The 12452-nt window shown below is 45.6% G+C and overlaps 1 protein-coding gene across 4 annotated transcripts in view; it reads left to right on the top strand.

The window, feature by feature from the left end:
* The window catches only part of SMC1A (structural maintenance of chromosomes 1A), a 46110-nt gene that overhangs the window by 2345 nt on the left and 31313 nt on the right, over positions 1 to 12452 (top strand). For all 4 annotated transcript variants that reach the window (XM_055565668.1, XM_055565669.1, XM_055565666.1 and 1 more), the window contains exons 2-15: positions 3793 to 3981; positions 4093 to 4205; positions 5300 to 5503; positions 5597 to 5835; positions 6396 to 6654; positions 6737 to 6877; positions 8790 to 8872; positions 9027 to 9234; positions 10188 to 10373; positions 10467 to 10646; positions 10746 to 10892; positions 10992 to 11129; positions 12106 to 12222; positions 12321 to 12427. In XM_055565668.1, coding sequence (XP_055421643.1) covers positions 3793 to 3981; positions 4093 to 4205; positions 5300 to 5503; positions 5597 to 5835; positions 6396 to 6654; positions 6737 to 6877; positions 8790 to 8872; positions 9027 to 9234; positions 10188 to 10373; positions 10467 to 10646; positions 10746 to 10892; positions 10992 to 11129; positions 12106 to 12222; positions 12321 to 12427 — 2311 coding nt within the window. The remainder of the gene's footprint in view (positions 1 to 3792; positions 3982 to 4092; positions 4206 to 5299; positions 5504 to 5596; positions 5836 to 6395; positions 6655 to 6736; positions 6878 to 8789; positions 8873 to 9026; positions 9235 to 10187; positions 10374 to 10466; positions 10647 to 10745; positions 10893 to 10991; positions 11130 to 12105; positions 12223 to 12320; positions 12428 to 12452) is intronic.

Here is a 12452-nt window from a genome sequence, read left to right as displayed (position 1 = left end):
GGCATAGTCAGTCAAGCAGAAGTAGATATTTTTCTGAAAGTCTCTTGCTTTTTCTATGATCCAACAGATGTTGGCAATTTGATCTCTGGTTCCTTTTGCCTTTTCTAAATCCAGCTTGAACATCTGGAAGTTCTCGGTTCATGTACTGTTGAAGCCTAGCTTGGAGAATTTTGAGCATTACTTAATTCTCTAGAATGTGAGATGAGTGCAATTGTGCAGTAGTTTGAACATTCTTTGGCATTGCCTTTCTTTGGGATTGGAATGAAAGCTGACCTTTTCTGGTCCTGTGGCCCCTGCTGAGTTTTCCAAATTTGCTGGCATATTGAGTGCAGCACTTTAACAGCGTCATCTTTTAGGATTTGAAATAGCTCAACTGTTATATCTTGTTAAAATTGGGGGGAAAAGGAAAAAGGAAGAAAGGGTAGTCAGGTAAAGTCTCTATTTCATATCTAAATTCCCTGTCTAAATTATATACCAAGGATTCCTCCTGTCTGCCCGCTGCTGCTGCATTAGCTATCTATTTGGAATCCTGCTGTGTTCCTCCACCTCAGAAGTGTTCTAGCTAAATCACTTCCTAGCCTGAGGGACTGCCCTTGCTGAAGTAGCTCTAACTGATGACCTTCCCTGGAGACTTGCCTAGATTTTTCTCTCAATTAAGCAGGGTTTCTCTATAGCAGCACTATTGACATTTCCAGTGAGATAATTCTTTGCTCTGGAGTCCATCCTGTGCATTATAGGATATTTAGTGGCTTCCTTAGCTTTTACCCACTAGGTGACAGTAGCACCACCCCCATGACTCAGGTATGACAATCAAAAATGTCTAGACATTACCAGGTGTCACCTGGGAGGAGAGGCAAAACGACTCCACTTCCCCCCATCTTCTTAGATGGCTAATGCTTGGGGTTCCATTGCAGTTTTTTATCGATTTGTTTGGTGGCCCCCGTGGAAAGAGCCAGGATGCACCTTTTGGCATTCAGTCCCTTCAACATGGGTAAATTTGTATGCGCAAGTGTTCCAAAAAAATCCCTTGGTCTGACTGCCCCTCCCTTACCTGTTCTTTAGTGTGCAACTCACAAGACTTGCTTTGATTCCCTTCAGTGAATTTCTGCTCTAGACACCTGGTACATGTTAACTTTTATTCTGTCTTGAATTCATGGTATGTATTTTGATATCTTCATCACTGGCCTGTGGAGTTCCCCAAAGAAGACATTCCTTGAAACATTTTATCATTGTTCAGATCATAATGCATGTTATAAAAATGTTTACAATATTGAATGGTTGCAGGTAGGGAGACCTTTGATTGTGTGATGTTCTTGTCATCCTTGGAGAGCATGGGAGAAGCCCAAAGGTTGGAAATGGGTTGCCTAAAAGACTGACTCCTCATCTGCATGTTGTGCTAGTCCTGCTGTGATGAGGGAAACCAAGCTAAGAGTCCAGACCTGGTTTGGATAGAATAGGATTGCCATTTGTTGAGCCCCCACTATGTGACAAGTATCAGTACTTTACTTATTCGGACATTTTACATTTAAATTCTCACAGTGACCCTAGGAGGGAGGTACTGTTATCTTTGTTTTATAGATGAGAATACTGAGGCACAACAGGTTGTGATCACCTGCACACTTAATTCTCAGAGCCAGGATCACAACCCGTGCCTGTCACACCTGTGCTACTGCCACTCCCACAGAGAACTATGTGCTTACCCATTGAGTCATGTTTTTAAGATTTTCCAGGTGAGGGAAAGGAAAGTCAGCTAAATGTTAGTTGCTCAGTCGTGTCTAACTCTTTGTGACCCCATGGACTGTAGCCTGCCAGGCTCCTCTGTCCATAAACTTTTCAGGCAAGAATACTGGAGTAGATTGCCATTCCCTTTTCCAAGGGATCTTCCCGACCCAGGGATCAAACCCAGGTCTCCTGCATTGCAGGCAGATTCTTTACCAACTCTGCCACCAGGGAAGCTCAGTAATCCCTTATATTCTGGAATGGTCCTCTCCAAAAGACATTGACTTTTTAAAAAGACCAAACTAGTTGTCTTGTAGAACATTCCACATTCTGTGTTTGCCTTAAGGTTTCCTCATGCTGTCATGTACCATGTTTCTCTAGATGCTGTATTTCTTATAAACTGGGGGGTAGGTCTAAAGGTCTGTTTAGATTCAAGTTGAATATTTTTGGAAAGATAATTCATAGTGATGCTGTGTACTTCATGTATCACTATAAAGACATGCCTTCTTAAAAATGTTAAAATACGCATAACGTAAAATTTACCATCTTCACTGTTTCTGAGTGTACAATTCACGAGTGTTAAATAATTCCAGTTGAGCTAGTTCAAATCCTGAAAGATAATGCTGTTAAAGTGCTGCATTCAATATGCCAGCAAATTTGGAAAACTCAGTGGCCACAGGACTGGAAAGGTCAGTTTTCATTCCAATCCCAAAGAAAGGCAATGCCAAAGAGTGCTCAAACTACCGCACAATTGCACTCATCTCACATGCTAGTAAAGTAATGCTCAAAATTCTCCAAGCCAGGCTTCAGCAGTACGTGAACCGTGAACTTCCAGATGTTCAAGCTGGTTTTAGAAAAGGCAGAGGAACCAGAGATCAAATTGCCAACATCCGCTGGATCATGGAAAAAGCAAGAGAGTTCCAGAAGAACATCTATTTCTGCTTTATTGACTATGCCAAAGCCTTTGACTGTGTGGATCACAATAAACTGTGGAAAATTCTGAAAGAGATGGGAATACCAGACCACCTGACCTGCCTCTTGAGAAGATGAGAAGATAATTGCCTGTTACTCCAGGTGTTTCTTGACTTCCTACTTTTGCATTCCAATCCCCTATAATGAAAAGGACATCTTTTTTCGATGTTACCAACCAGTCTTTTCTAAAGGAGATCAGTCCTGGGTGTTCTTTGGAAGGAATGATTCTAAAGCTGAAACTCCAATACTTTGGCCACCTCATGCGAAGAGTTGACTCATTGGAAAAGACTCTGATGCTGGGAGGGATTGGGGGCAGGAGGAGAAGGGGACGACAGCGGATGAGATGGCTGGATGGCATCACCGACTCGATGGACATGAATTTGAGTGGACTCCGGGAGATGGTGATGGACAGGGAGGCCTGGTGTGCTGCAATTCATGGGGTTGCAAAGAGTTGGACACGACTGAGTGAACTGAACTGAACTGAAATATATTCACATTTTTGTGCAACCAGTCTTCTGAACCTTTTCATCTTGCAAGACTATACTTGTCAAGCAACAGCTCTGCATTTTCCTCCTTCCCTCATCCCCTGTGTTTTTGTTTGTTTGTTTTTAAACTTGGTTGAGATCAAACTATGTTGAGTTTTGTATCATGCTTGTTTCTCCTGTTTGTGGGCATCTTCCCATGTCATCAGAGGTTGTAGAGGACTTCCCTGGCAGTCCAGTGGTTAGGACCCTGCACTTCCAATGCAGGGATTGTGGGTTCAATTCCTGGTTGGGGAACTTAAATCCTACATGCCTTGCATAAGGCCAAAAAAAAAAAAAAAAAAGCTGTAGAATGATCTATTTTGTGAATATATCATTTCCTTAAATGGGGGCTCTAGTTTTTGGCTATTGTAAGTAGTAACTTCAAAGGAGCTATTTTTCTAAGCGTTTGATCCAGGGCTTTGGTCAGGCCCAGTCTTTACAGGGGCAAAACAGTATTTTGTCCTCCTGACAGTCTAAGCACTGAGTGATTAGAGGACATTTCTGTTCTCAGTGTTTCTTTTATTCCTTTTCCCCTCCCCTTATTTCCCCTCCTGTACTTTGTCATGTCCTCCTTTAGGTAAGTCAAATCTCATGGATGCCATCAGCTTTGTGTTGGGTGAGAAAACCAGCAACCTGCGGGTAAAGACCCTAAGGGACCTGATCCACGGAGCTCCTGTGGGCAAACCAGCAGCCAACCGAGCCTTTGTCAGCATGGTCTACTCTGAAGAGGGTGCTGAGGACCGCACGTTTGCCCGTGTCATTGTTGGTGGGTGAGGCTGGCCAGAAGGTTCTCCTTGGGTCCACAGGGGTGGCTAGACTAGTTTGTTGGGGTAGGAGGGAGGCCTGACCCTTGGCTAACTCATGCATTGTCTTGTAGGAGGTTCCTCCGAGTACAAGATCAACAACAAAGTGGTCCAGCTACATGAGTACAGTGAGGAATTAGAGAAGTTGGGCATACTTATCAAAGCTCGTAACTTCCTCGTCTTCCAGGTGGGCTTTTTTTTTTTTTTTTTTTTTTAACTGTGTTGGGTGTTTGTTGCTGTTTGGGCTTTTCTCTTGTTGGGCAAGCGGGACCTACTGTGTGTGTACCTGTGTGGTGTGCAGGCTTCTCATTGTGATGGCTTTTCTTCAGGTGGGCGCTTTAAACAGTTGTTGGCTATCTACTTTTTTTCCTATCCCCACTGGACTTGCTCCATCTCTGGCTTCCTCATCTCTCTCTGAACTAATGTAGCAACTTCCTCACTGGGCTTCCTGACTCCAGTCTGACCCCCTCCTGTTCATCCCCTAAAATTCATCTTATGAAAGCACAAATATTCCTTCCTCTTAAAACATTTCAGTGATTTCTCATTGCCTTCTGATGGCAGTTCTCAAATTGTAGTCTCTAGATTGGCATCAACTGGGGACATGTTAGAATTGCACATTCTCAGGCCCTACCCCAGACAGATAGGGGCAGAGACAGTGGGGTGAGGCCCAGCAGTTTGTGTTTTTCCAAGAGCTGCAGGTTATGATGATGCACACTAAAATTTGAGAACTGTTGCCTTAGCATGAAATTCAACTCCTGTCATTCATGAAACAGCCCTGCTTTGGCTCTTGCTCACCTCACTGCCCTCATCTGCCAATATTCTTCTAGCTCTGCATTCCAGCCTAATTAAACTTTTTACAGTTCCCTAAATTTGCCTGCTTTCTTTGGCCTGCAGACTTTGCAATACTAATTTTCCTTTATGTGGAATAACCTCGTCTCTCTTACTTTTTTGTTTAGTTTTTTCCCCATCTTCCAGACACAGTTGTCACCTTTGGCAAACCTTCCCACATAGATACTCCTACCAGTCATCTACCCTCAAGCTTCATTTAGTTCTTTTTATGTACTCTTGCTGTCACTGCACATAATACATGGTGTTGTCTCTGCTTCTATTTCTTCTGTTCCCCATGTACATTAAAAGGCAGGGGATGTCCTCAAAGCTCAGTGGTGAAATGCGGCACCCAGTGTGGGGAAGGGATCAGTGAACATTTTCTGAATGATGGAGTGGGTAGGGGAACTGAACTGAGTAGGGTCTAAGTGGGGAGAGTGTTTTGACCTTTACTAGGGTGCTGTGGAATCTATTGCCATGAAGAACCCCAAAGAGAGGACAGCTCTTTTTGAAGAGATCAGTCGCTCTGGGGAGCTGGCCCAGGAATATGACAAGCGAAAAAAGGAAATGGTAAAAGCGGAAGAGGACACACAGTTTAATTACCATCGCAAAAAAAACATTGCAGCTGAACGCAAGGAGGCCAAACAGGAAAAAGAAGAGGTAGGTGGCCAGGTTGCCTCTGGGATCTGAGAGGCCAGGATGAAGCCAGTGCCTCACTGATGCACCCCTGCCTCCACACCTCTATTTGCACAGGCTGACCGCTACCAGCGCCTGAAGGATGAGGTGGTGCGAGCTCAGGTACAGTTGCAGCTTTTCAAACTTTATCATAACGAAGTGGAAATTGAGAAGCTCAACAAAGAACTGGCCTCTAAGAACAAGGAGATAGAGAAGGACAAAAAGCGGATGGACAAGGTAGAGGATGAGCTGAAGGAGAAGAAGAAGGAGCTGGGCAAAATGATGCGGGAACAACAGCAGATTGAGAAGGAGATCAAGTAAGTGGCAGGACTGAGCCTGCGACTTGTGGGAAGCATCTTCCCCTTGACTTGGCTTTGGCTAGAATCAGGCACATTTCTTGACTTGCATGTTAGACAGATAGAGTATTTAAGTACTCAGACTCCATGTAGATAGGTAACTTGGAAAAGGAGAACTTGAAAAGGGTGGTGGCTTTGCCAAGAAGATGTGATGGGAAGCCACTTGTGACTGATAGTCCCTTCCTAGAAGAGGAAAACTGGAGCTTGAAGGTCAAAGAACAGAAATTTGAAAAGGTTAGATCAGATGGGGAACAGTTACATGAACACAGGGTACTTTTGAGAGTTGTTACCGAGAGGTCTGGCCTGGCTAGGGTTGAGGCAGGGGTGGTAGCTTTACCTTCTAGAGTGGCTGGAATGCCAGGCTGAAGCCATCACAGGATCTGTTGGGCATCGGTCCTGTTCTTTTAGGCACTTCCCTGAGGCTTGGAAGGGAAGCGCCTAATCCCCCTTTGGATTAAAATGCCTTGGAACCTTCCCTTCTCCCACTGAGCTAATTGGTTCTCCCTCCCCTCTGGTGAAAGGGAGAAGGACTCAGAGCTGAACCAGAAGCGGCCTCAGTACATCAAGGCCAAGGAAAATACTTCCCACAAAATCAAGAAGTTGGAAGCAGCCAAAAAGTCACTACAGAATGCTCAGAAGCATTATAAGAAGCGTAAAGGTGACATGGATGAGCTGGAAAAGGAGATGCTGTCAGTGGAGAAAGCTCGGCAGGAGTTTGAGGAACGGATGGAAGAGGAAAGTCAGAGTCAGGGCAGAGATTTGACCTTGGAGGAGAATCAGGTAAGCTCTGAGGGGTGTGGGGATGGGCAAATAGATTGCGAGGCTGACAGGACTGATTTGGTCATCCCTGTCCCTGACACAGGTGAAGAAATATCACCGGTTGAAAGAAGAAGCCAGCAAGAGAGCAGCTACCCTGGCCCAGGAGCTGGAGAAGTTCAATCGAGACCAGAAGGCTGACCAGGACCGGCTGGATCTGGAAGAACGGAAGAAAGTAGAGACAGAGGTGGGCATGCCTTACAAGATTAGGGGTGATGGTCCAGAGAAAAGGAAGTAACGATAGTCTTAACAGTAATGACCATAGTTAACATCTAGCATGGGGCTTCCCTCAGTGGTAAAGAATCTGCCTGCCAATGCAGGAGACACAGGTTTGGTCCCTGGGAACATTCCCCTGGAAAAGGAAATGGCAACCCATTCTAGTATTCTTGCCTGGGAAATTCCATGGACAGAGGAGCCTGGCGGGCTACAGTCCATGGGATCTCAAAAGAGTTGGACACAGCGACTAAACAACAAAAGGCAAGCTCTTACTGTGTGCTAGGCACTGTTTTTTACATATATGCAGTCATCTTTTAAAAGATTTATTTATTTGTCTGTTTTGTTTTTGGCTGTCCTGGTTCTTAGTTGCTGCTTGCAGGCTTTCTCTAGTTGCAGTGCTCAGGCTTCTCATTGCAGTGGCTTCTCTTTTTGCGGCGCTCGGGCTCTAGGGCCCACGGGCTTCAATAGTTGTGGCTCTTGGGCTCCAGAATGCTGGCTCAATAGTTGTGGAACATGGGCTTAGTTGCTCTGCAGCATGTGGCATCTTCTGGACCAGGGATCGGACCTCTGTCCCCTGCATTGGCAGGTGAATTCTTAACCATGAGACTACCAGGGAGGTCCCTGCCTAAGGTTATTAACTGATGGAACTGGGATATGAACCTGGGCAGTGTAGCCCACACTTTTTTGGGTTTTTTTTGGCTGCACCTTGTGGCATGTGGAATTTTAGTTCTCTGACCAGGGGTTGAATCTGCACCCCCTGCAGTAGAAGGATAGAGTCCTAGCCACTGGACCACCAGGGAAGTCCTGGAAGCCCACACTTTCAATTATATTTCACTTACTGCCTTCCTAATAACAATAATAGTAAAATAATAGGAATGATGGAAAGTTATTATAATATTTCAAGAGCCTACAGTGTTCCAGGCATTGTGCTGCTGCTGCTGCTAAGTCACTTCAGTCGTGTCCGACTCTGTGCGACCCCATAGACGGCAGCCCACCAGGCTCCCCCGTCCCTGGGATTCTCCAGGCAAGAACACTGGAATGGGTTGCCATTTCCTTCTCCAGTGCATGAAAGTGAAAAGTGAAAGTGAAGTCTCTCAGTCGTGTCCGACTCTTAGCAACCCTGTGGACTGCAGCCCACCAGGCTTCTCCGTCCATGGGATTTTCCAGGCAAGAGTACTGGAGTGGGGTGCCATTGCCTTCTCCGGGTGTTGTGCTAAGCACTTACAAATGTTTAAAAGAAGGTATTAGACATGAATTAATAGCTAGGGGCTTCCCAGGTATGCTAGTAGTAAAGAATCCACCTGCCAATTCAGGAGATAAGGGTTCAATCCCTGGGTTGGAAAGATCCTCTGGAGTAGGAAATGGCAGCGCACTCCAGTATTCTTGCCTGGCAAATTCCATGGACAGAGGAGCCTGGCACACTAGAGTCCATGGGGCCGCAAAGAGTAGGACATGACTGAGCAATTGAGTGCACACACACATAGAATTAGTGGCTAATACATGTTAAGCACTTAGTGTGTAGTCTATGAAGTGGAGGTTACCTGCATTTTATAGGTGATAAAGCAGAAGTGCAGAAAAGCCCAGAAAGCTTTACTTTGTCTTGGTTTGAGCCTCCCTGATTGGTGAGGAAGATGTTCCAGGCTGGGTAGAACACCTGTGAGGGGGTCTCATAGGGCCCATGGTGGCCCCAATCGGTTAGCAGAGGCACACTGAACACTGTTTGTATATCCGATTTTTAATAGGCCTCTTATACTAGTGACAGATTGTCTGTGATTGTTAGGCTCTTAGGATGAGTAGGCATATGGGGGATGAGCCAGGACTCCATGGTCTTGGCCTTAACTTGCTCAGCCTATGATGATGTAGTGTTTTTGTCTCTCTCCCAGGCCAAGATCAAGCAAAAGCTGCGGGAGATTGAAGAGAATCAGAAACGGATTGAGAAACTAGAGGAATACATCACAACCAGCAAGTATGTGGCTTTGTAACTTTCCCTCTTACCTCCAGGCCTGTTCTTGTGAACCCTACCTGTCCTGCCCCTCCCCAGGAAGGACCCTCATAGTCCCTCTCGGCCAGGAATATTTTCTGGCCAGCCAGGGTAACCCTGGTATTTCCTTACTTTGTAGGCAGTCTCTAGAGGAACAGAAGAAACTAGAGGGGGAGCTGACAGAGGAGGTGGAGATGGCCAAGCGGCGTATTGATGAGATTAATAAGGAGCTGAACCAGGTAATGGAGCAGCTGGGGGATGCCCGCATCGACCGCCAGGAGAGCAGCCGCCAACAGCGAAAGGCAGAAATTATGGAAAGCATCAAGCGCCTGTACCCTGGTTCTGTGGTAAGAGTGGAAAGGGAACTCATTTCCTGACCACCTTCTTTCATACTCACTGTCAGATAATTTTCCCAGCAGCCCCATGAGGACAGATTGCTAATTCCATTTTTACAACTGGGGAAAACTGAGGGTCACAGAGGTTAAATGACTTGCTCAAAACAGCATAGCTCATATGTATAAGAACTGCAATTCAAACCCAACTTGTTCTGATTCTTAACCTTGTGTTCTTTTCATTGCACCAGTTGTATCTTTCTGAAAGTTTTGTCTTGCTTGTGTCCACTCCTTTATGGGAGGTGGAGAAAGTGAAGAGGCCTTTGGAAAAGGGAAGGGGCTGCAGGGCAGGAATTAGTTCCCAGGATGTATCAATAGCTCTGTGCAGGCTTCAGTGTGAGCGCCTTAAGCATATAACAGTCAGCTCATTTACTAGGTTCTTTTGGCCTCTTGAACGAAATCCTGAGTTTCCAGATTCCCTGAATCTTATCCCTCTATTACTGTAATTCCATCCCTGGGTTCAACTTAATTGGGTTCTACAAATATTTCTTGATCATTTCCGTAGATCAAGGGTCCCCAACCTCCAGGATCTAATGCCTAATGATCTGAGGTGAAGCTGATGTAATAATAATAGAAATAAAGTGCACAATAAATGTAATGTGGGATGATTCAAGCACGTTGCATTTATTGTGCTCTTTATTTGTGGAACCAAATTAAGTTGCATAATGCCTGCGGTGGCAGTGGTCTGTGAAATGGTAAAAGTGAGGTTTAGAAAGATGATTCTGGATTCAGACATGACTGCCTGAAGTTGTTGCTTTGGGGCCAGAGTAGGCCTTTTTTCCACAGTTTGGGGACTGTGCTCCTGATAGAGATTCTGACCTGCCATCCCTCTTCTAAGCTGGGAATTAGGATACCTGAGCCAGCTCTCAAAAACTTCATGCTTCATTCACTCTTCTGACTTTCCTTAGTACGGCCGCCTCATTGACCTCTGCCAGCCCACACAAAAGAAGTATCAGATTGCAGTAACCAAGGTTTTGGGCAAGAACATGGATGCTATTATTGTGGACTCAGAGAAGACAGGCCGGGACTGCATTCAGTATATCAAGGAGCAGCGGGGGGAGCCTGAGACCTTCTTGCCTCTTGATTACCTGGAGGTGAGGCTGGTGGTGATGGGGTCAGGGCATTATGAGAGGGCTGCTCCTCCTAGCCCTCCATGTTCAGCCACTTAACTAAGCTTTTTCTCACAGGTAAAACCTACAGATGAGAAACTCCGGGAGCTGAAGGGGGCAAAACTGGTGATTGATGTGATTCGCTATGAGCCACCTCACATCAAAAAGGCCCTGCAGTATGCTTGTGGCAATGCCCTTGTCTGTGACAATGTGGAGGATGCCCGCCGCATTGCCTTTGGAGGCCACCAGCGCCACAAGGTATGGATTCCCTTGCCACATTGTAACTGGATATGCTTAGTATTGGTGATTCCTTTGTTCAGCTTCTCCCCCCTCCTCTCTTTTCCCTGCTGTATTTAGACAGTGGCGCTGGATGGGACCCTGTTCCAGAAGTCAGGGGTGATCTCTGGCGGGGCCAGTGACCTGAAGGCCAAGGCCCGACGCTGGGATGAGAAAGCAGTAGACAAGTTGAAAGAGAAAAAGGAGCGGTTGACAGAAGAGCTGAAGGTAAGCCACAGGCAGGGCTGTCCCTAGGAATGGGGGTCCTAAGCCCAGGCCAGCCGGCCACCTTCTTACCACCTAGCCTTTCCCTCTTGTCCACTTCAGGAGCAGATGAAGGCAAAGCGAAAAGAGGCAGAACTACGTCAGGTGCAGTCTCAGGCCCACGGACTGCAGATGCGGCTCAAGTACTCACAGAGTGACCTAGAACAGACCAAGACACGGCATCTGGCCCTTAATCTGCAGGTGGGGCCTGACTTTCAGCCCTGTTCACCAGTGGCCATCCTCATATTCCTGGTCTAGGCTTTTTTAGGGGTGGGGAAGTTGTCCCTCTTCCCTCTCTCCTCCCAGTCTGTTCCTAGAAACCAGTAGATGGCATAGGGTTAGACAGTCAGGGGTTTAGGACTTGGCTCTATGATATTAGGCAAGTTACTAAACCTCTCAATGTTCAAATCTTTTGATCATTTTTATATTGGTTTGTAAGAGTTTTTTGAAAAATATATTCCAGAAATGTCTTTTTCAAATGCATGTATTACAGATACTCATTAACAGAACGAAACAAACACCAAACAAAAACAAACAAACCTCTCAGTGTCCATTTTTTCATCTTAATCTGTAAATAATCTGTAAAATTATGGGGTTCTTGCACAGATTGAATGAGTTACTACATGTGAAGTATTTAGACTGATTGCTTGTACCAAGTGAATGTTCAGTAAATGTTAGGTGCTATTAACCTAATTAATTCATTCAGCAAATATTTGAGTTTCTTCTGAGTTTTGAAAGTGAGCTACAGATATTTCAGTCCCTGTGAGTGGAGGTACTTTTCTAGCTATATTAATGTGTTTGATCATGGGTGTTTCCCCAGACCACTCTGGAGGTGTTATATAATATGTAGTATATATGTCATTTTTCTAAAATCAAAAAGTCTAAATTCCAGGACACACCTGGCCCAGGGGTTATAGATGAGGAAAGTGTAGACCTGTAAATAACAATGTTTATTGTGTGCCCAGCCTTTTGGATTGAAGCTGACAGACTGGAGGCCAGGGAAGGAAGCCATATGATGGTTCGAGAGATGATGCAGCCTTGAGTGGAGCAGTGCTAAGTCAGGTTCTCAGTGTGTGGAGAGTTAGCCCTTTTTGTCCATGGGACTGGTACACACAAGGTGGCTCTTTTTCTCTAAGGATCCTGGTCTCTTTTGTCCTCTCAATTCCGTTTCTTACAGGAAAAGTCCAAGCTGGAGAGTGAGCTAGCCAACTTTGGGCCTCGAATCAATGATATCAAGAGGATCATCCAGAGCCGAGAGAGGGAAATGAAAGACTTAAAGGAGAAGATGAACCAGGTTGGTAGAGGATATACCTGCCCAGCACGGGCAGGACTAGGATTGGAAGCAGCATTCTGACCCAAAGGGCCTTTTCTCTCCCTTGCTTCTCTCCTTAGGTAGAGGATGAAGTATTTGAAGAGTTTTGTCGGGAGATTGGTGTGCGCAATATCCGGGAGTTTGAGGAAGAGAAGGTGAAGCGGCAGAATGAAATTGCCAAGAAGCGGTAGGTGGAAGTCTGGGTGGAAGGG

Source organism: Bubalus kerabau, chromosome X (genome assembly GCF_029407905.1).
Source record: "Bubalus kerabau isolate K-KA32 ecotype Philippines breed swamp buffalo chromosome X, PCC_UOA_SB_1v2, whole genome shotgun sequence".
Classification (NCBI taxonomy): domain Eukaryota; kingdom Metazoa; phylum Chordata; class Mammalia; order Artiodactyla; family Bovidae; genus Bubalus; species Bubalus kerabau.
This window is presented reverse-complemented; position numbering and strand designations above follow the sequence as displayed.